Source organism: Terrapene carolina, unplaced genomic scaffold, assembly GCF_002925995.2.
Source record: "Terrapene carolina triunguis isolate 2854851 unplaced genomic scaffold, T_m_triunguis-2.0 Scaffold132, whole genome shotgun sequence".
Classification (NCBI taxonomy): domain Eukaryota; kingdom Metazoa; phylum Chordata; order Testudines; family Emydidae; genus Terrapene; species Terrapene triunguis.
Genome location: NW_020664483.1, coordinates 2,311,426 through 2,335,622, shown reverse-complemented (window position 1 = coordinate 2,335,622; position 24,197 = coordinate 2,311,426). Strand labels below are relative to the sequence as shown.

Genomic DNA, 24,197 nt, shown 5'->3' with positions numbered 1-24,197 from the left:
GGTGTACTTTCAATTTTTATTACTGACCACTTAATTACAGTTTCAGGAATAGCAACTGCAATATCCAGTTATCAATTATTGGTTCACTATGCATATTCAAAGACACTTGTTGAAAAACTATGAAAAGTAAATGGGAAAGTGAATTTCAAGTACAGCTCAAGCCTACACAATAAATTTGTTCCAAATTAATAGTATAAAACTAGCAGAAAAGCAAAGCTACAATTATAGCTCATACATGATGAGATACTTCATGACATAAAATAAAAGTTGTTTTATCCGGTACTTCATGAACCGAAAAGCTCTATAAACCGGCATTTCTGATCTTCATTGAAATTCCGGTCTATAGTGCTGTTGGTACGGGGCTGGCAGGGCGTTGGGGCGCAGGAGGTGGTGTGGAGCGCGTGCTCTGGAAGGGAGTTTGGGTGCGGGAGGGGGCTTGGGGTGCTGGATCCGGGGACTGCTCACCTCGGGCAGCTCCCCGCAAACCGCTTCTAGGCGGAGGTGCGACAGGCGGTTCCACACACTGCCCCTGTCCTGAGTGCTAGCAACGCAGCTCCCATTGGCTGGGAACCGCGGCCAATGGGAGCTGCAGAGGCAGCGCACAGAGCTGCCTGCCACACCTCCGCTTAGGAGCAGCTGAGACGGGTCGCTGCTTGTGGGGAGCTGCCCGAGGTGTGCGGCGCCCTGATCTGGCATCCCAAGTCCCCTCCCGCACCCAAACTCCCTTCCAGAGCCCTAATTTAGAATAAAAAGATTTTCCCCTGGAATGCATGATTCATTCTCCTTCATGACTTTTCTTTAATATTATCCATTACACTGAGATTTTGTACGTTGCCGTCCACACCCTTATGTTGTGCAAAGTGGTGGGTTTTTTGCCCAAGTAGAACTCGAGTTATAAACAATACCAGCAATTCAAGACCAGTTCACTGTTAACTGACCTCTTAGAATAGAGTGTAATTTGGGACATTTTGTGGATCATATTAAATTATCTTAATATTTTTTCCATATCCAATTGATGATGATTGTATATCTTGCAATATTATTTTGAAAACATAGGGCTCAGTCAGATTTATTTAATTTAGTGTTTATGTTCATGTGCTGCATATTAATTCCAATCAACTGATATTACTACCTCCTGTGTGTGAGATAATGGTATAAATATAGATAGAGTGCAGTATATATGTGTGTATGTACACGTGTCTATTTGTCTGTATTTGTTCATCAAATATGTAATTGAAAGTTTTATAAAACTTTCAAACTCAGAGCATTTGGATGGAGATGAGGATACAGTTTTTATCCAAATCTCAGTCTTTACAAACTCCCTTACTCCCCACTGATTGATTTTAGTGTACATAAGGAATTAATTTACCCAGCAATGAAGTGCATTTGGGTGAAATACAGTAATGTTTGAAAAGCAAACAGGAACACAATACAGCAGTTTAGAACAGGAAGTGAAGAACATAAATGCCCATTTGAAAACATAGTCTAGTAATACTGGCAGACAGCATGGTAGTAAACTGGATAAAAACAAAGGTTTTGTCCTTTTAAAATATATAAGCATAAGTAACACTGACAGATGTCATCTTTCATAAAAAAATAATTGCAGGGCATATAACCATCAGTGACAGATAAAGAATCTTTTACATTTTGTAGAGGTTTGCTTATTTTCTCTTATTAAATTTTCTGTCACTCCTGCAGAATGTACACTGTCATGTACTATAGAATGTGTAAATTAAAGTAGACAGACACTTTAGCTCTGTCCAGCATAGGACCGTCGCTTTCCATTTTTATAAGAATTTGTGTCTTACACTTTTGGAATTTATATTCAAAATGCTTTTCACTTAAGGTGGGAAATTTCTCTCACTCTAGATAGCTGTGTAGTGCCTAAAGGGAAGGTGTCGCAATTCAGGGCAACTGCCACCTGTATTTCCCTCTTGTGGTCCAGCAAGTACACCCACTCTCAGGTTTCTGGCTCCCCAGCCATCATCTCTCTTGGATGGAGACATGTATTTCTCTCCATCCTGACCAGGGTATTTCCAGGCTGCATAGTTCCTTGCCTACACTGTGAATTCCCCAACAAAATCTGACTGCCTGAGCAAGCCTGCTTTGCTTTTGCATGCAATTCGAAGGCTATAAATAGTGTAATTGCCACAGTAATAAGTTACTACACAGCTCTTTCTAAGCAAGTACATTTATTCTTAAGGTGAAAGCATTACAGAGAAAACATTAAAACAATAAAAGAAGCTATATGCGTGCTGATACGCTTACCAGAGATCAGCCCACCTCCAACAAGGGCTCTGGTCGGTGAACAGTCCTGCATATCCCAGCAAGGGTTTTTTCTGTGGTTCAAAGTTGATGATAGCTGTGAGCGCAGAACAAACACACCAAAGAAGTACTTCCTTATGTTAGTTTTAACGCTGCCTCCCTATAAATTTAATCGGGTGACCCCTGCTTTCTGTGTTACATGAAGGGGTGAGCAACACTTCCTCCACACAATTCATGATTCTATAGACCTCTATCATCTCCCCCCTTAGTCACGTCTTTTTCCTAAGATGAACAGTCCCAGTCTTTTTAATCTCTCTTCATATGAAAGCAGATAATTTTTGTTTCCCTTCTCTGTCCTTTTCCCTATTCTAGCTTTGTTGAGTTGGGGTGACTAGAACTGTGTACAGTATTCCAGGTGTGGGCGTACCATGGATTTACATAGTGACATTATGATATTTTCTGTCTTGTTATCTATCCCTTTCCTAATGGTTCGTAACATTCTGTTCGCTTTTTTGACTGCCACTGCACATTGAGTGGATGTTTTCAGAGAACTCTCCATGATCACTCCAAGATCTTTCTTGAGTGATAACAGCTAATTTAGACCCCATCATTTTGTATGTATAGTTGAGATTGTTTTCCAATGTGTATTACTTTTGCATTTATCAGAATTGAATTTCATCTGCCATTTTGTTGCCCAGTCCCCCTGTTTTGTGAGATCCCTTTGTAACTCTTCAGTCAGCTTTGGACTTAACTATCTTGGGTAGCTTTGTATCATCTGCAAACTTTGCCACCTCACTGTTTACCCCTTTTTCCAGATCATATATGAGTATGTTGAATGGCAGTGGTCCTAGTTAACTCCTCGGAGGACTCTATTTACCTCTCTTCACTGTGAAAACTGTTTATTCCTATCCTTTGTTTCCTTTTAAGCAGTTACTGTTCCATGAGAGGGCCTTCCCTCTGATCCCATGACTCCTTATTTTGCTTAAAAGCCTTTGGTGCTAGACCTTGTCAAAGGCTTTTTGAAAGTCCAAGTACACTATATCGTACAAGTACTATGTCCCTCCAGTGCAGGGACGCCAAAATGAGAGCTGCACTGACCGTGGAGAAGCGAGTGGCAATCACACTGTGGAAACGTACAATGCCAGATTGATACCACTCAGTCGGAAATCAACGTGTAGTCAGGAAATCCACTGCATGGGCCCTTGTCATGTAAATTTGCAGGGCCATTAATCATCTCCTGCTACACAGGACAGTGACTCTCGGCAATGTACAGGACATAGTGGGTGGATTTGCAGCAGTGGGGTTCCCAAACTGCGGTGGAGCAATAGACAGCACACACATCCCTATTTTGGCACCAAACCTACTTGCCACCGAGTGCATCGAGATAAAAAGCTACTTTTCTATGGTGGTGCAATTGTTGGTGATCACTGGGGATGCTTCACCCACATCAACGTGGGCTGGTCAGGGAAGGTGCATGACACTCACATCTTTAAGAACACAGGACTTTTCAGAAAGCTGCAAGCAGGGACTTTCTTTCCAGACTGGCAGATTAGCTTCGGGAATGTTGAAACGACAATAGTGATAAGCTACCCATTGCTCCCCTGGCTTATGAAGCCATACACCGGCCATTTCAACAGCTCCGAGGAATGATTCAACTACCAGCTCAGCAGGTGCAGAATGACAGTTGAATGTGCTTTTGGTCGATTTGAAGGAGCATAGTTTACTCACAGGATTGGACCTCAGTGTGAACAGAATCAAAATGGTTATAGCTGGCTGCTGTGTGCATCTCTACCTCTCTTGGTTGTACAACTACCTCTTCTAGGACGAGTAAATTAATGAAAAGTCCTGGTCTTGTGGGCAGGGGGCATCCCTGTAATGGAAAATTTATGTACACACTTAACTGAGATTTCTTCCCCTGAATTGGGCTCGCCTGTGCTCAACTGCTTGGACTGTGGTGGAATCAAAAACAGGTCTTGGCTCGCTGCACAGCTGGATCCCCCAGTCACCAGTCCCCCATCCTCCTCCTCCCCCTCGCTGTTCCCGGTAGAGGCCTGTGACTTGGACTCTTCGGAGGTATCTTCTGTATTGTGCAGGGTGGTGGTGGGGTCTCTGCTGAGTATGGCAGCCAGCTCATCTTAAAAGCAGCAGTCTATGGCTTAGCACCAATTGATTGTTGGCTTTCTGGTATGCCTGGTACAGCTCCTTGGCTTTCATGCAGCATTGTTACTGGGCTCTGTAGTACCTCTTCTCCTGAATCCCCTGAGCAACCTGCTTGTAGGTGTCCACGTTTCTGCGGCTGGGCCATAGCAATGCTTGCACAGCCTCTTCTCCCTACAGGTCCAGGAGAATCAATGTCTCTTGTCGGAGCACATCTGGAGCGCGTAGCCAGCATGCTCAGTTGGACAGTTGCACTCAACAGTGGAGAGCTGCTTGGTGTGCTCGCCAAACCGGGCAATCAGGAAAACAAATTCCAAAATTTGCAGGGCTTTAAAAGGGAGGGAGGACTCTTGGTTTACGTGACCTCTTGGCAGTGGAGTTCACAGTGGTAACCAAAGTGGTCAGTGTGGCGCATTTTGGGACAGCTGCTGGAGAATTGTTAGGGTTGACATAGGTAACAGTGTCTACATGCACGCTGTATTGACCTCCGTACATTGACCTTGGTTTACGGCTGCTTGGGGAGGGGGTATTACTATGTTGGTGTAACAGGACACTTACGGTGGGAGACAAATTTAAGTGTAGACACATGCACAACTAGGTTAAGAACATAGGAATGGCCATACTGGGTCAGACCAAAGGTCCATCCAGCCCAGTATCCTGTCTTCTGACAGTGGCCAATGCCAGGTGCCCCAGAGGGAATGAACAGAACAGGGAATCATCAGGTTGATGCAAGGTAGCTTATGTCAACACAACTTTGTAGTATAGACTAGGCCTTAGAGTCTCTCCTGTCCTCTCAGTGACCCCCCCTCTTGGGCCCAGGCAGCCTGGGAGAGGAAGCTGTCTGGTTTGAATGCAAAGGGGACAAAAAGGGGACTGGAAGAGAGAAAGGTGTAGCTTGGGGCTGTAGGATTGGGGAGAGAAACTGTGACTGTCACTGGGATTGGGAGGACTGGAAGGACTGGGAGGCATGAGGAGGGTGCGCAGATCTGGAAAGGAACTTGGGTGTCAGGGAGAATTGGAACTGGTTGGTCGAAGAGAATGGGACAAGGAATTGAGGGGTGGGGAGACTAAGACGGGATGAGAAGTCTGAGAAGATAGAGACTAGTACTAGAAGTCTGGGGTCAGATGAGCTGGGAACTGGGACTGGCTGGGCACAGAGACTGGGCGTGTGGAGAGAGAGACTGGGAGTTGTGAGGACACTGGGACTTGGACATTGAGCCTGGAGGAGAAGATTAGGACTGGCTGGGCTGGGAGACTGGGATGAGAAGACTGAGGAGTGGAGTAAGCATTTCTTCTTTGTCAGGATGTCCTTCATATGGGAGAGTGAGAGGCTCAGGCTATGGAGCGCCCCTTCACTGTGGGGTGGTTGCCTATCTAATCTGTCTGTACTAGTCTCATCACTGTTACCAGGATATCTGTTGGTGATGGACTGGATATTTCTGGAATGGGGTATGCTTGAGAGAGTTCTGTTCTATACAAGCTGCTAAGTGGTGTCTAAAAATTTTAACGTCTTAAAACATCACTCATTTCCCAGTATAGGTGAACCCCAAGTGTTTAGGGGAAGGAGTTTGTGTACACACTTCTCCAATCCTGACCTGGCTGAGGAGAGACAAACATCCCATAGCTTTAATAGTCTTCTCTTGGGACATGCTAGTATGGTGATTCTTTAAGGTGAACTCTGCCTATTCCCATTAATGAGATAAGCATGCCTTCTGGTACATGAGCTCAGAATTTTTGAGAGCAGTGTCTCCTGGGGTTCCTTGCCACCTCATGCTTAGTCTTAAGATTACCTAGCACTTCGTAATTTGTAAGTGCTTGATTTTGCAACTTTAATATTTGGTTAATGTAGTATTTTGAATTTCATACCAAAAAATTTACATGTAAAATAAATGAGCATATAGTAGTTGTCCTTAAAATATTTGTTGCCTTTATAACTAAAACAAACAAAATATTTGCAGGATTCCCTATATAGTATTTATTTGGATAGTGCCAATTGTATACTACAGACATTACAAGATCTCTGCCCTGAAGAACTGACAATATAAATATATACAATTAAAATGAACACAGAGATTGGGTGGATTCAACAAAAAGTAGTGTGACTAATTGAAGGTTAACACACCATTTGCTAGTTCCACAAGTTTGATGTTTTCGTAGTTTGGGTTTTTTTGAGTCATCAGTGGAAAGGCTCCTCTAGCTCAGTATTTCCCTGAGGAGGGGACTGTGGTTGAATGGCTTTATGAAAGAAGTGTGTTTTATGGAGGAATTTGAGGAGATGTGAGGCATGGCAGAGTTGGGGCATGGAAGGGACCCAGGCTTAAGGGGCCTATGAATGAGGGCCTAGAGCAGGGGTAGGCAACCTATGGCACGCGTGCCAAAGGCGGCACGCGAGCTGATTTTCAGTGGCACTCACACTGCCTGGTTCCTGGCCACCGGTCCGGGGGGCTCTGCATTTTAATTTAATTTTAAATGAAGCTTCTTAAACATTTTAAAAACCTTATTTACTTTACATACAACAATAGTTTAGTTATATATTATAGAGTTATAGAAAGAGCCCTTCTAAAAACGTTAAAATGTATTACTGGCACGCAAAACCTTAAATTAGAGTGAATAAATGAAGACTCGACGCACCACTTCTGAAAGGTTGCCCACCCCTGGTCTAGAGCCAAGAGTGGCAGTAGGACAGAATTAGTTGTGTGGCTTGGGTACAGTAAAGAGGGTGAGGCAAGCATGTGACGTGTTTTTAACTCTCTTGTCTTTTCATCTTAAAACTCTTTCTCTTCTATTTATAGGATCTGCAGCTAGAATATGGTCATGGTCCCCAGAGTGGCTGCTTCTTAGGTGCAAATAAGTGAGTAAAAGAGGGCATTTTTCCTTGGTTTTTAAAATTTAATTGAGACTTAAATTCATTGTTTAAATTTAAAACCGCAGGTAATGTAGTAGTAAAATGTAATTTGAAGTTTATGCAGTAAAACATGATAAACCTTTGGTTATTTATAGTTGTGCAGTTTTTAAACTATTGACTTCTACAATAATAATCACTCCAGCTGATATAGAGAGAACAGTTCTCAGCATATTAAGGTGTACTCTCAAGATATTGAGACTGTCACCCCCATCGCCTCTAGAATGTCATTATCAGTTTCAGACATCAGAGTCTGTTTAGTGACAAACTTTCCCTTACAGCAAGATATTGCCCTTCTGCCCAAGTCATCTGGCCAGTTATGGGGATGTACTTACACGTGTTTGTTTAAAAAAAAAAAACTTAAAACATTTACACATCTATAGAGAACTCGTTATTCATTACAGTTTTGTCATTAAGTTCCTTAGAGGTTAAACTTTACGTTGTGAGTTTTGATGTAGTTATCCAGATACACGCACTGTATGAAATGAGATAATAGTCATTGATTCTCTCCAGCCTCAGATACTTCGGATACTTCAGGTGCCTTTATATTTAAAATGACACTGTCTGTACAAGTCAAACTCTTGACATGTAGCTTTATAATAGAAAAGTTGTATAAATATTTTGATGAAAGTATAGGCATTGCATTTCCTTCACTCTGTAGATCTTTTTTATTTTTCAGTAGGGAATAATATTGACATTTTCAGGAATCCTCCTTTCTGTAAAAATCCTGCCGCCCTTTTGTCACATGCATGTATGCAGATGTTTGCATGACAGCCAGCATGATTGGCTTAGAAGTTGTAATTTTTTAGCATGTTGAAATCTGCATTTTGAGGGGAAAAACATAGTACTATGAAAAATGTGAATTTTAAGATAATAAAATTGGGACTAGTGGTCTCCTGATAGTTTAATCTTTTTGTCACTTTTACTTTTTATGATGACATACTATTTAATCTTAAGTATCTTGGTTTCAGTTTAAACAGGTAAATATTGAAATAAGCCAAAATAGCCCTAGTTTGCAGTACAAGGTGATGGCCAGGTACAGTAATTAGGAGTACGCTAATAAATGTAGATAAACACTGTTTAATAGCATCATGTAACTATATTGAAACAATGAAATTAGTCTTCAGCAAAAAAATCGGTGTCTCTTATTAGAATAGAGTAGCTTATTTTGAATTGAGAACTTTTATTCATGTCTTCTTTTCCAAGTGCTTTCTTCAGTTTGTGTTCAGTTATTTATTGTATTCTTATTAATTTTGAAGGAGTCTCCTAAAATCAGTTGAAGAAGAACTGCATCAGCGGTAACTTTTTTATTTTTCTCTTGTGTGTTTCAAAGTGTTTTTTACATTGATTTCTTGCACCTGTTACAATCTACTAATGCTCATTTGAAGATATGGGAGAGGTCTCATTTGTCTGGGTTGAATTTGTGCTTTAAAGAATAATGAAAAAGAAAATAAAAATACAAAGCAACATAATAATGTTCTGTATAGAAGGTGCCCTTGAGATATTGCATACCAGAATTCTTTCATAGTAGCTAGAGTCATTTTAATGAAGGGCACTCAGCCATGGTACCTTGTTCATTTCCTTAGGGGACATGTGGCACATTTAGAAGATGATGATGATGCAGACGATGATGCTAAACAGTAAGTCATTTTTTATTTTGATGTATCTGCTCTCTGATTCATGGGTAGCTGAAAATTTAATTTTGTTTGAATTGTATTCTGAATGTGAGAACACCTTGATTTTTTTTTCCTTCTGATATATTTTTAAAGTAGCAAAATCACAGTAATCTCTGATTGGATCACAGCACTGGTGTTTTGCTTTATTCTGCTGATTGATTTGCATTAATATTGAAATAATATTTTAATGTTCAGCTCTTTTTGTACAGCTCTTTCGCAGTATCTTTTAATTATTTTCTTTAATTTATTATAATTAAATCAACATAAGAACAGTCATATTGGGTCAGACTAATGGTCCACCTAGCCCAGTATCCTCTCTTCTGATTGTGGCCAGTGCCAGATGTTTCAGAGGGAATGAACAAAACAGAGCAGTTATCGCATGATCCACCCCATCATCCCTTCCCAGCTTCTGGAAGTCAGAGGCTTAGGATGCTCGGAGCATGGGGTTGCATCCCTGATGATCTTGGCTAACAGCAATTGATGGACCTATCCTCCATGAACTTATCTACAGTAAAAGCTCTTTTATCTGGCACTTCACCAACCGGCAAGCTCTATAAACCAGCATTTCTGATCTGCACTGAAAGTCTGGTTTACAGTGCAGTTGGTGCGAGGCCGGCAGGGGTCTGGGGCGTGGGAGGGGCTGTAGCGTGCGCTCTGGGAGGGAGTTTGGGTCTGGGAGGGGGCTTGGGGCAGGGAGTTGGGGCTCGGGGTGCTGGATGGGGGGGAGCGCTCACTTCTGGCGGCTCCTCGCAAGCAGCTCCCCTCCCTGCAGTTGCTGGCGGAGGCGCGGCCAGGCAGCTCTGCAGGCATGCTGCTTCTATCCCCGCTCCCCGAGCGCTGACTCCGCGGCTCTCAGCCCATTGGCCGGGAACTGCAGCCAATGGGAGCTGCAGGGGGCAGCGCCTTCAGACAGAGGCAGTGTGCCTGCTTGCAGAGCTGCCTGGCTGCACCTCTGCCAGGAGCAGCAGGGACGGGGAGCCGCTGGAGGTGAGCACCCCCTGCATCCAGCACCCCAAGCTCCTTCCCATGCCCCTGCCCCAAGCCCCCTCCCGGACCCAACCCTCCTTCCCCCCCAGAGCCCATGCCCTGCAATCCCTCCCATGTCCCTGCTGCCCCACACACCCCCTCTGCACGCCAAACCCCTCCCTCTGAGTTAACTGGCATTTTTAATTTACTGGCACTCCCCGTTCCTCCAGCATGCCGGTTAAAAAAGCTTTTACTGTACTTCTTTTTTGAACCCAGTTATAGTTCTGGCCTTCTCAACATCCCCTGGCAACAAGTACTATAGTTGACTGTGCGTTGTATGAAGTAGTACTTCCTTTTGTCTGATAATTTCATTGGGTGACCTCTGGTTCTTGTGTTATGGAAGGGGTTAAATAATACTTTCTTATTCACTTCCTCCACAGCATTCATGATTTTATATAACTCTGTCATATCCCCTCTTAGTCGTCTCTTTATCCAAGCTGAATATTCCGTCTTTTTAATCTAGCCTCATATGGAAGCTGTTCTATCCCCCAGTCATTTTTGTTGCCCTTCCGTGTACCTTTTCAATTTCTAATATATCTTTTGAGATGGAGCAACCAGAACTGCACACAGTATTCAAGGTGTGGGCGTACCATGGATTTATATAGCAGTATTATGATATTTTCTGTCTTAATATCCCTTTCCTAATGATTCCTAATATTCTGTTCGCTTTTTTGACTGCCACTGCACATTAAGCAGATGTTTTCAGAGAACTATCCACAATGACTCCAAGATCTCTTTCTTGAGTGGTAACAGCTAATTCAGACCCCATCATTTTGTGTATATATAGTTGGGATGATGTTTTCCTCTGTTAATTACTTTGTATTTATCTACATTTAATTTCATCTCACATTTTGTCACCCAGTTTTGTGAAATCCCTTTGTAACTCTTCGCAGTCTGCTTTGGATTTAACTATTTTGAGTAATTTTGTATAATCTGTAAATTTTGCCACCTCGCTAAAATTCTGATCTGGAAAAAGGGCTATACTGAGCTAATGAAATCATCTGTTGCACCAGAAACCCTGGTGTATTATTATTTACAACATTAAAAACATCATACTGGAAAGTTTTAATTCATATTAAATTTCAGTGGAACAAATAATATGACTATTCTAAATCTATGTTTAACTATGGTAGAGGCAGAGGAGAACTGAAAAGGAATTATATTAAAATGTGAAACCTGTATGTATGAAAAGACCACCTTCTTAAAACAAATACATCGTTTGCCTGAGATAGGAAAGAAGACTGTTTTTGATTCACTTTTACTTTCCTGCTAATGGATGATCTTCAAAGAGCTGTTGCTTTATATTAGAAACCTGTGAACTGTTAGTCGAGTTTATTAACATTCTCGTAGAGAAACTAAATATATTTTAATGAATCTTCTCATTTTAGCTGTTCCACTGCTATTATGACCATTTTATCAAGGAAAGTTTTTAAAAATGTATGCGCTTATAACCCCTGTATTCAGTGAGAAGGGCAGCCATCAGCGAAGAGGGACAAGTTTTTACAAATGATGTGCTTTACTGATTGACTAATATTGGGACATGGGGTGGTGACAGGGAGTAGGGTGCTTGATATATGACACAACACTAACCTTTGGATTGTTTTTCTATGAATTATTTGGGGGGAAGGTTCCAAAGGTGAGATGGAGACAAAAGTGCTGACATTGATATTTACATTTGTGGTACATGATTTCAGAGGCAGGTGATATCACATTAAAGGTGCAGTTATTTAATTATTAGTTACCTTTTCAAAATGGCGGCATATATGCTATTTGAGATGTGATGCATGTAGAAAAGTTCTTAATCGTTTTTCCTCTAAGAAGAATTTTCTAGGTTTAAAAAAAAAAACATTTATAACTTAATGCTGGGTTTGTTTTTTTTTTTTTTTTGTTTAATCTTCAAAGATAAGATTGGATAGAACTTACTCTTGGTTTGCTCAAAGCTGTGTGAACAAATGGGATAGCTCAGGCCACTTATGCAGTGGAATGTAAGTGTCCCCATAGCACTCCATTCCACCAATTCCATTCTGATTGCACTTGATGAAGAAGCTGTGTTGGATAGCTGCAATGCTGTGGTCTGTGCTGCAACCAGCTCAGCTTGATGCCTCTTCTAATGCTCAGTTCGTCTCTCTTGTTAAGTTTTGTTTAACGTTTTTTCCTCCTCATCTCAGTCTGTCTGTAGTCAACACCACCTACTTAAAGTCTCAGGACTTGAATCTCTTGGCTCCTGTTTTCCTGAAGCACTTGGCTCTGGCTGCTTTGCTTGATACGCTAGGGATCCTTACTCCTAGCTCCTGCGCAGTCAGAACTTTCACATCAATGTCTTCATGTGGCTTCTGGGTTTCTGTGGTTTGTTTCTTTATTTCTTTCAGGATACGTAAGAAAGAGCCCAGTAGTTTCGAGAGATATTTTGAGTTCAGTCTGACCATGTTCCCTATGGACAGACACATCTGGTGTGTTCTCTGCCTCCAAAAGGACCATGATTTGCTCACAGACTTCACCACAAACAGTCAGGTCCTAGAGAGAGAACCAGAAGGTCCGTATTGGCTTTCTCTGAAACTTTCTATAAGTCTGGCAAGAAGCCTTGAAGGCTTCAACCTTGAGTGAGCCACAGTCCAGTCCCAACGGGTCAGTCTTCTACTTGTTCTTTTGGCGACTTGAAAAGCAACAGTAAAGGCTGACATCCAAGTTTGTCATGCACTCTCTGGCTTTTTGGTGACTTGGATGAATCAAGGCTGTCCCTCCAGAGAAGGATCTTGAAGCGCACTGGTTCACTAGATGTTCCATGGTTTGGATGTCTTCTCCACATTCATGGCTGTCATCTGGTCACTAAAGCTCCGCATCAGTCCTTCTGATATCAGCTTGATGGAATGAGTCCAAAGCCCCACCTCAGTACAGGTGAGGCATTCAGCTGAACCCCTGGTGTGTCTCTCTAGAGCACATTGAGGGCTCAGCACTTCTGTTATTTCACACACATTCCACAAGACCAAGTCATTGTTGAAGAGTTCACTTGACATGCAACCATCTTTGCCCTCGATTCCTGGAAGCAACCGAAGTGTCAACCTACCCCAGCCACATTCAAGTTGATGTAATCCACAATCCTGAAGATAGGAAAGATTCATAGGTCTTATATCTTGAGTGCCTGGATACTCTGGTGAATAGTGTCTTCATATCACATTGGCTGTGTTGAAGTTTTTTGCATTAACTCAAGTACACCAAAGCTGTGTCCCAATGCTGATGCTGCCTGGACCCCTCAAGGCTGTAGGAGCTCTGTATGCACTGATATCCAGGATCCATAGCCCATGCCTTTAGTTCTGATACTTTTGTATTAGCCATACTGTTGATTCCACTGACACAATCCAGGCCAGTAGCCTCTGTGCAACCAGTGTTGATAGATAAAAGGTGTTGATTAGCTATCTCCCAGCAATGACACAGCATCCTGTGATGTCTGCCTGAGATGCAGAGAAGAATGTAAAGGAAAATTTTCAAGATTTTAACTTTGCTATATGATAGAGGATTTGAGTGAGGGTAAATGAGAGAGAAGATAGTTACTTTCATTGTTAAAGATGAAACAAGGTTCCTAGTATAAACTGGATTCTGAACTCCTCCTCCAACTCCCCTTCTCCAAACCAAAATCAACCTGACCTTATGCTAGGATAGAACTTCTCTGGACAGTCTTAGGGAAACCAGGCAAGGGAAGATAAGAGTGTTCCAAAAAAATTCTCACTTCTTGGATATTTTCTTAACCTTTTTTTTTGGAGAAGCATAATTCAAAAGCAGTTAAATTTCTGTGCAAGAATTCAAGATTTCAGGGCTGCATTCTCAAAATTATTCACACTAAATATTTTATACTTCCAAAAGATAAGAAAATATTTCTAACAGAACAGGCTGTACAACAGTATAGGAATGCAAGACCAAAATTACAGCAAATCCTTTACAACAAAGTGCTGGAAAAAAAAAACTTGAAATAGCTTTTCATTTTATGCTGATATATTTTTCTCCAGGACCAGGGTGTTGAATATTTGCTTCGTGAGAACTCAGGTCCACACAGAATTCTGCAAGGAAAAGGAAAAAAATATTACTGATCACATTACCGAATAGTAGGTTAATAGTATGCTGTGAACAGATTTGCTGCTTTGCATATGGTTGAGATGAAGAATCCAGTGGTCACGTCCATTAGCCGTCCAAGGAAAGATGTTTGCTGCTTTCATCATCATTATTTGCAAATGCACAGGTGGTACAGTAAAGATTGGTAAAAAGTTCAAAATACAAAACATTAAACAGAGATCACAGAATGATAGAATCATAAAAATGTAGTGCTGGAAGGGACCTTGAAAAGTCATCACATCCAGCCTCTTGTGGTAAGGCAGTACCAAGTGAATCTAGACTATCCCTGACAGGTGTTTGTCTAACCTGTTCTTAAAAACTCCAGTGATGGGGATTTCACAGTCTCTCTTGGAAGCCTGTTCCAGAGCTTAACTGCCCTGAGAGTTAGAAAGTTTTTCCTAATATCTAACCTAAATCTCCCTTGCTGCAGATTAAACTCATTACTTCTTGTCCTACCTTTAGTGGGCATGGAGAACAATTGATCAGAGTCCTCTGTATAACAGCCCTTAACATCTTTGAAGACTTTTATCAGGTCCCCCATCAGTCTTCTTTTCTCAAAGCTAAACATGCCTAAGTTTTTTTTTTTTTAACCCCTCCTCAACCTCAAAAAGGTTTCCTAAACCTTTTAACATTTTTGTTGCTCTCCCTTGGACTCTCTCTAATTTGTCCACCCCTTTCCTAAAGTGTAGCCCCAAAAATTGGACACAGTACTCCAGGTGAGGCCTCACTAGTGCCTAATAGAGCAGGATAATTGCCTCCCCTGCCTTAAATATGGCGCGCCTGTTAATACACCCCAGAATATTAGCCTTTTTTGCAACTACATCACATTGTTGACTTATATAGTGGATTGCAAATTGAATAACTCCCAGATGCTTTTTAGCAGAACTACCACCTAGCCAGTTTATTCCCCATTTTGTCGTTGTGCATTTGATTTTTCCTTTCTAAGTGTAGTACTTTGCACTTCACTGAATTTCATCTTGTTGATTTCAGACCAGTTCTCCAATTTGTCAAGGTGTACAAGTTTAAAAAAAAAAAAAAAAATCAAACGTGTCAAAAGGGCTTAGGTGGGCATCAGTAGCCTCAGGGTCAGCAATGTGGCGTTTGGAAAGTCTTGCTGGTAGGCCAATATGAGATGAGCAGCTATTTAGTAGATGTGCGCTGTCCTCAGCCACAGCACAGCTGTGTGGTCACTTGCCGCACACCTCACCACCCTATCGTCATCCTATGTAATCATCATCATTCCACACGACCATCAATACATTTTTAGTAAATCCAACTAATATCCTGTATTCCCCACTTAAGTATTAAATCCCTCCTCTTTCTTTCAACACATGCTAGACTCACGCTGTGTCCTCTCTGCGTCTCCCTGTTAAGAATCTCTCCTCTCTTCTCCTGCACAAGTCCATATAGCCTCAACAGCTGAGCATTTCAAAATTGTCACTCATGACTTCAGGGGGAGGTCTCCGGGGGCACTTGGGTTCCTCCTGCTTGTATCTGGGGCAAAGGAGGGAGCAACACTGAAAATATACATCGTGTAAGTGTTTAGAAATAACACTGGTATTGATCAGAAAGCTCAGGATGTTTCAATTATTTGTATAGCATTTTAAAAATATAAAAATAAATCCTACGCTGACCGCATCAAGAATAAAGCATTGTGAGGATGTGTCTGAGATCTGTATTTGGATAACTTCTAAATGATCTGTACTTTTTTTCTTTGTAGCGCTACAATTAAACCTAAAGTGCCACCTCCTTTACCACCGAAGGTAAGCAGGTTTTTCCACTGTATTACATAAGGGGAGAAATATGCTAAAAATATTTTTATTTAATTTTTTTTCCCAAAAATTCGTAAGTGTCTAAATGACTTAAGAGTCTCATTGACTTAAGCACTTTTGAAAACTTTACTCAAAACTTCTATTGGCCCCAAATTTATCAAGGTGAGATTTGACCTTTCAATTATTTGTGTACATCTCTAATTTGGGGAAATGTGTATAATAGAATCTGTGGTATTCAGCAATACAGAAATGGTGTTTGAGTGTACCATTAATATTTAGGGAGGGATTAGATTAGGTATTTGAAGGATTTGGGGATGAGGAGGCAGGAATTCCCACCAAAGGGCCACCACAGCAAGAGTCTTGACTACTAACTTCAGCTGCAATGATGGGATACTTAAATGGTTGTGTGTACAGATCAGATCTCAAATACTGCCACTTACACGAACACTGTTGATCTACACTTTCATTGTACATTCAAAGTAAATTAAAAGGTGCAAAAAAACCCTGTATCTTATTCTGAGTGTGTCCATTCACCAACGCTGGGTGGGTTAACCATTCCTGCTTTTAGCTGTGCAGACAGGCCTAGGGGAATTCTGTGTTTTGGCATCAAAACGTTGCCCTTTAAGAGTCTGTTAGATGCCGCCTTGCCCGGTCTCTTGCAACCAGTCTGTACTTGAGCTGTCAGCCTCTGCCATTTTCTGCTTTACAGGCTTTTTTCCTTTCATGCTCTTCTGACGGATCTCATTTTTATTTCCTCAATCTGCAGATTCTGGCCCTAGAGTAGCATGCACATCAGCCCTCTCCTTGGGTTGGATGAAGTCACAGGCCTCCGGAGCCTAGTGTTTCTCTGCCCCACTGGCCCAGCCAGTTCTGCAGCTCAGTGGGCCCATGGTGTTCCTGGCTCCAGTGGATTCTAGCCTAATGAATCTGCTGTTAGGTTTGTGATTGCTCCCTTCCTCGGCAGGGAGTGCTGTAGGTTTCCATTTTACAACTGGGACCTTTGAGAGCCTTGCAACTTCCACAACCTGACCTTGCCAATTATGGCTGCCTCCATGTGCTGTAGATATTCATTAACCATGAGTCTTCCACTTCTCATAATTGACCACAGAACAGCAGAGACAAACTCTTGTGAAATGTCCTATGGATGGCACTGTAGGGCAAGAAAGCTGTATCAGTAAAGGCAGCACACAAGAAAGGACTTCCATCTCCAGCTGGTGCTGCGCATGCTGAGGTAATGAGCAAGAGTGATGGACAAACTTGGGTTCTGAAGGTTCCAAGAGTAGGACAGTCAATAGCAATAACCAAAATGCAGAACAGACAAATCAGTTGCTTTATAGTGCTGAAGCCATAAATGGGAACAATGTTTATTTAAAAAAAAAAAAAATTTGACTTGTTTCAATGTCTTTTGCCGGCTGTGGAAGAGCAATATGAAAGCCAGCAAGTTCTAGGGATGTGAGGCAACCATTGAAGATTTCTCACTTTTTAAATCCTGGGTCTTACTCTGACTTACTCTATGTTGGGGGAAACCAACTTCCCTGTGTGTCTATTTCCCGATCTATAAAATGGAAATTATATGTGTATCTGTTTAGGCATTTGTACCATGCTTAGCACTGTTATCCAAGCACCTGACACGGTGAGGGTTAATTAATGTTTGGGTAGCATTTGGGAAAATACAAAACACTGCTGTGTAAGTCCATTATGTGTTTATTAGAACCAGGACTCGAATGCAGAGTGGCATTCTGTTATTTGTTATAACAACAAGGTATGGTAGAAAAGAGCTAGAGCAAGGAGAGACGCATGCCTGATGCCTAAGAAAACTTGTTTGTACTTAATGCATTGGAAAAAAGGACAAAAGAAAAGGGATTAGTGGGGCAGGAGAACTGAGGTCTCTGCTACTCCGATCTGCCTGTATACAGGAGGGAAACAACTACTCGAAAAGGCACAGACTGGGTTTAAGAACTGCTGATGATTGGCACCAACTCAGTTTCAGGTGGATGACTGGGAGGGAGCTAGCAACAGTTTTAGTGCCATCAGTGTGTGTCTGCTTGACCCTGCCCTCTGTAGCCATGTACTGATTTGGGGTCCTCCCAAAAGCATAGGTATCTGTAGCCATGTTTCACAGATTCCAAAGGCCAGCCTCCATTCTGATAATTCAGCTCTATACTTTATCTTAAATGCCTCTGATTTGATTACCTGTTGGACATAAACTGTGGGCCAAACCCACAGCCAGCTTACTCACTTGCCATGCCTCACCCCTCGGGGTCCCCCTCTGGATCTCTGCTTTTGACCCTGTGACCCTCAGCCCTGTCGCTGTTTTTTCATTCTTCCCCATACTTTCTTGATGCCTGAGTCCAGTGGCTCCTCCTGTTAGGCTGGGGGGGGGCGTGACCTTTAGATCCCCCAGAGCCTCAATAGGTGCCATCACTCACTCCTCCAACAGAGCCTGCTGTAGAGTCTTATAGTTCAGACATGTTGCAGCAACTCAGCTGCACTGATTCATCCCATAAGCAGAGCCTGCAGTGACTCAGCCCTCAAGAATGCTGCAGCAGCCTATCCCTGAGCAGGGACCAGGTCAGATGACCCCCAGGCACAGATGACCCTGTCAGAGCTGCAAGTTAGTCTGTGCAACAGCACTACTTGTCCAGGAACCCACCTGCTGCCTCGCAGTCTTAGACTCCCTAGGCTTCCAGCCTGCTCTTGATCCAGTTCCTGTTTCTGCCCTAGCCTTGCCTGAGCCTTGTTCCAGCCCGCTTGAGCCTTGTCTGTGCCCTACCCTGTTCTGCACCCGCCTCCTGACCCTCAGACTGACTCCAGCCTGGCTTTGATTGTTGGCCTGTTTCTAACTGTGATCATGATTTTGCTTGTCCACAGACTCTGACCCCAGTTCTGACCCATGGCCTGTCCCCAGACACTGGTATCAGTGATACCCTTGGCCCGGCCTTGAACCTATGTCCGGCTATGACCACTGCTCCAGCCACCAGGCCTGACTACCTAGAATGCAGAACCTGACATGAGTAGTGACATTTCAGCAGGCCAATCATGATTTCAGTGCACTACTTAATAATTTGAGTTTTCTGTTAGTACAAGAAACTTATTTTATTGCTAAGCATTTTTCTGCAGTAAACGTTGTTTTGCTTAATGGAGCATACAGTTTTCTTTATCAGTACACTCATGGGATACGTACAACGCGGAGCTCTGGTACAGTATTACCATGATGAGTGTGGTATAAATGCCTAGATAGATTACTTTGTTTATATTGTTCATTAATATCTTTATATTTATTTTTCAGCCTAAATCCATCTGCATACCACAGGAAGGTCATTCTTCTGAAGATGATAATCAAGGAACGATCAAGAGATGCCCTGTTTCAGACAGTCCAGCAAAGTTAACATCACAAGTTCCACCTAGACCACCCCCTCCTCGGTTGCCTCCCCCGAAGCCTAATCCTATAGGTAATACAAGTGACACCAAGCAGTGTGTGGGGATTAGACAGATGTACACATGACTCATCCTGTGGTAATGTGTACTTCTGTGGGCAAGTAGCAAAAATAGTACAGGAAAACCAGCTGCAGTAAAAATGTACACTATAACTTACTGGGCCAAATACACCTCCCATTGTAGTCATTGACAAAATTCCTCTTGATGTCAGTGAGGACAGGATTGGATCCTTAAGCAACATAATCAAGGTGAAATATGCTGAAACTGTGTAACAGTGGGCAGCATTGTATGTTTTCATAGACCCAAGTGTCAAATTCTGTTCTGCTGCGCAAGCTCCCATTTAAGTCAATTGGAGTTGTGTGGACATACTTGAGAGTAGAACTGGGCTTCAAAGGTTCACAGATAAACAAATGAATTGATTTCAGTAATTATATAGCAGTTAATTGTGCTTCCTGCCTATTGGTTTGTAAGCATTTCTCTGGTGTTTGATATGGAGTTTAAGGCCTGATCTGACTCTATGCCAATATCTAAGTCATTAATGAAGAAATTGAACAGAGCCGGTCCCAAAACAGACCCCTGCGGAACCCCACTTGTTATGCCTTTCCAGCAGGATTGGGAACCATTAATAACAACTCTCTGAGTACGGTTATCCAGCCAGTTATGCACCCACCTTATAGTAGCCCCATCTAAATTGTATTTGCCTAGTTTATCGATAATATAATGCGAGACCGTATCAAATGCCTTACTAAAGTCTAGGTATACCACATCCACAGCCTCTCCCTTATCCACAAGACTCGTTATCCTATCAAAGAAAGCTATCAGATTGGTTTGACACGATTTGTTCTTTACAAATCCATGCTGGCTATTTCCTATCACCTTACCACCTTCCAAGTGTTTGCAGATGATTTCCTGTGGATTTAATCAGTATCTGGTGTTGTGTTTATAAGTGTAAGAGAGACATGGTATCAAATGGCAAATTGTGGTTGAAATGTCTTTCAGTAATATTTAGTTCTTCGAGTGCTTGCTCATGTCGATTCCACATTCGGTGTGTGTGCTCGCCACATGCACCAGTGCCGGAAGTTTTTCCCTCAGCAGTATCCATAGGAGAGCGGCTCTGGCACCCTCTGGAGTGGTGCCCGCATGGCGCGATATAAGGGGTGCCGTCGGCTCCCCCCACTCTCAGTTCCTTCTTGCTGCCAGTGACGGTTCACAAAATGTTCGCCGCTCTTACTAGAGTTGTTCCTAGCAGTGTTCTGTCCCCAAGCCGCACAGACTGCTGAGGAGAGGCGTCTGCATGTGCTGGATGTCCCGAGGGCCTTAGCTTTTTACTTGGAGCATACCAAGACTTTCCGTAAATTGACCCAGCTCTTCATCGCTATGGCAGATAGGATGAAGGGCCTTCTGGTTTTTCGCAGAGGATTTCCATCAGGATCACCTCTTGCATAAAGACCTGTTACGAGCTAGCAAAGGTCCCGCCACCGCCGATTGTCAGGGCCATTTGACTAGAGCACAGGCGTCTTCGGCGGCCTTCCTGGCGCACATCCCAGTCCAGGACATCTGTAGAGCTGTGATGTGGTCCTCGGTCCACACGGTCACATCTCATTATGCCATCACTCAGTGGGCCAGAGACGATGCTGGGTTCGGCAATCTGCGCGGCTGTGAACTCCTACCCGCCTCCACGGGAACTGCTGGAGTCACCTAATATGGAATGGACATGAGCAAGCACTTCAAGAAGATGACAGTTACCTGTTCTGTAACTGGTGGTGTTTGAGATGTGTTGCTCATGACCATTCCATGACCCACCCTCCTTCCCCACTGTTGGAGTTTCTGGCAAGAAGGAACTGAGGGTTGGGGGAGCCGGTGGCGCCCCTTACACCGTGCCATGCAAGCACCACTCCAGAGGGAGCCAGAGCCGCTCCCCTATGGATACTGCTGAGGGAAAAACTTCTGGCACCGGTGCATGTGGCGAGCGCACACACCTAATGTGGAATGGACATGAGCAACACATCTCGAAGAACACCAGTTACAGAACAGGTAAATGTCTTATCTCACGTTCACATAACTTTTTGTGTTAGTGACCAAAATTTGGTAGTAATTTTCATGTAGAATTTATAGAATAAAATTCTGTGTGTGTGTATGTATGTATGTATGTATGTATATGTGTGTGTGTGTGTGTGTGTGCGCACACACACATATATTTATATTAAAAAATGGAGGCACCATAGTCACTCCTTAGATAAGGTTGGAGTGTATTTTGCACTTGAAGTGGGAGTCCATCCTTTATTTTGTAGGAAAAACAGTCTATATGCCCCAAATGTTCAGCATATAGCCTGAGGAAAACGAAACTATATTCAAGTAAATCTGTTAATTAGCTTGAGTTCTAATCACTTAAAATTTGGCCTTTTAAAAATTCACATTTGTGAGACTCACAATTTTTCAGGCTCCTTTAGCTTAAAAAGTAGATGTATAAACTTCTGACTTAATACCATAGGGAGAGAGTTTGGGGCGGGGGGGGGAAGTTCTGTGGCTATATAATTCTTTTGTTAATGAACAGAAAAGAAAAAATACCTAATTTCCCAAATGTAGAGGGTTAAATGAAGATATACATGTGATAAGCTTCTCTTTTCAGAGAATGAGCTTTTGCAACTCCTGATTTTGCTTTGAAGCAGCTACGTGGACTGGCAGCAATGTTTGCAAAGGGAAAATCTGTGTTCTGGGGAAAAGCGTGAAAATCTAAATCTGTGAATATCCTCTCTCCACATGTGCTGTAAATACAAAGAGAGTCAGTGAAGATGACTCTGTTTCATACTATCTCATACTGAAAACCTTCAGAAGTTTTATTGATCTTCGTTTAGGGGCTTGAAAGGATTGAAATGATTACAACCCCTTTTCCTGTTATAATGGGCTAATTTTTTTGCTGGTGTAACTCCATTGAAGACAATGGCGTTAATGCCCACAGAGAATTTGACCCATCAAATTCATGTCTGTAGACGATTACATTATAAGTTGAATGTAGAGAAAATGTATTTGTAACTTTAAACGTTTCTTTTGAAGGTAATGGAGTGAGTTCTTTAGATTTAAATGGTGACAGAGAGGGATCTCCACATCAACAGCCAAATGAAAATAGAGACACTAATTTTTCAAGGAAAGAAAAGAAGGAAATACTGGTAGGTAATGATTTCAAATCTACTTTTATACTCTTTTTTTTTTTTTTTTACTCCTTAAATTGAGTTGCACGTGCTTTTATTGAAGACCAAGGACAGGATAGGCCCATTACACAATGAGGAGGGAAAGACAATAACAGAAAATGCAGCAGTGGCAGAAGTGTTAAATACCTTTTTTGTTTCAGTTTTCACCAAAAAAGTTAGCAGTGACTGGACGACTAACAGCGAACGTCAGTGTAAATGGGGGTAGGATCTGAGGCTAAAGTAGGAAAAGAACAGGTTAAGAATTATTTAGACAAGTTAGATGTCTTCAAGTCAGCAGGGCCTGATGAAATACATCCTAGAGTACTTAAGGAACTGGCTGAAGAGATCTCTGAGCCATTAGCAGTTATCTTTGAGAACTTGTGGAGGATGGAAGAGATCCCAGAGGACCGAAAGGGGCTAATATAGTACCTATCTATAAAAAGGGGAATAGCACAAACCAGGGAATTATAGAACAGTCGGCTTAACTTTGGAACCCGGAAAGATAGCGGAGCAAATAATCAAACATTCTATTTTGTTAGCACCCAGAAGAAAACAAGGTAATAACAGGCAGTATGAATTTGTCAAGAAGTAATCATGTCAAACCAACCTAATATCTTTCTTTGACAGGGTAACAAGCCTTGTGGATGGGGGGGAAACAATAGATGTGATGTATCTCGACTTTAGTAAGGCTTTTGATACTGTCTCACATGACCTTCTCATAAACAAACTAGAGAAATGTAGCCTAGACAAACCTCCGATAAGGTGGGTGCGCAACTGGCTAGAAAACCATTCTCAGAGAGTGGTTATTAATGGTTCACAATCAAGCTGGAAGGGCACAGCAAGTGGGTTCCCACAGGGATGTGTCCTGGGTCCGGTTCCATTCAGTATCTTCATAAATTATTTGGATAGTGCCATAGTAGAGAGTATGCTCATAAAATTTGTGGACAATACCAAGCTGGGAGGGGTTGCAAGCACTTTGGAAGACAGAATTTAGAATTCAGCAGGATCTTGACAAACTGGAGAAATGGTCTGAATAAATAGGATGAAATTCTATAAGAACAAATGCAAAATACTACACTTAGGAAGGAATAATCAATTGCACAAATACAAAATGGTAAATTACTGCCTAGGAAGGAGTACTGTAGAAAAAGATCAAAGGGTTATAGTGGATCACAAACTAAATATGGATCAATAATATAATACTGTTGCAAAAAAAGCAAACATCATTCTGCAGTGTATTAGCAGGAGTCTTGTAAGCAAAATGCGAGAAATAATTCTTCCACTCTACTCAGCACTGATAAGGTCTCAACTGGAGTACTGTGTCCAGTTCTGGGCACCACGTTTCAGGAAAGATGTGGACAAATTGGAGAAAGACCAGAGGAAAGCAATAAAAATAATTAAAGGGCTAGAAAACCTGACCTATGAGAAAAGATTGAAAAAAATGGGTTTATTTACTCTGGAGAAGAGAAGACTGAGGGGGAACGTAAAAGTCTTCAAGTATAAAAAAGGTTGTTATAAAGAGGAGGGTGATAAATTGTTCTCTTTAACCACTGAGGACAGGACAAGAAGTAATGGGCTTTAATTGCACCAAGAGAGATTTAGGTGTTAGACATAAGAAAAAACTTCCTGTCAGTATAGTTAAGCACTGAAACAAATTTACCTAGGGAGG

General features: G+C 42.1%; 1 protein-coding gene across 2 annotated transcripts in view; it reads left to right on the top strand.

Annotated features, from left to right (window-relative positions):
* Positions 1–24,197, top strand: part of MAP4K3 (mitogen-activated protein kinase kinase kinase kinase 3) — a 114,441-nt gene that overhangs the window by 49,189 nt on the left and 41,055 nt on the right. For both annotated transcript variants that reach the window (XM_026653159.1, XM_026653158.1), the window contains 6 exons: positions 7,215–7,273; positions 8,584–8,622; positions 8,911–8,964; positions 15,851–15,893; positions 19,192–19,354; positions 22,395–22,507. In XM_026653159.1, the coding sequence (XP_026508944.1) occupies positions 7,215–7,273; positions 8,584–8,622; positions 8,911–8,964; positions 15,851–15,893; positions 19,192–19,354; positions 22,395–22,507 (471 nt within the window). The remainder of the gene's footprint in view (positions 1–7,214; positions 7,274–8,583; positions 8,623–8,910; positions 8,965–15,850; positions 15,894–19,191; positions 19,355–22,394; positions 22,508–24,197) is intronic.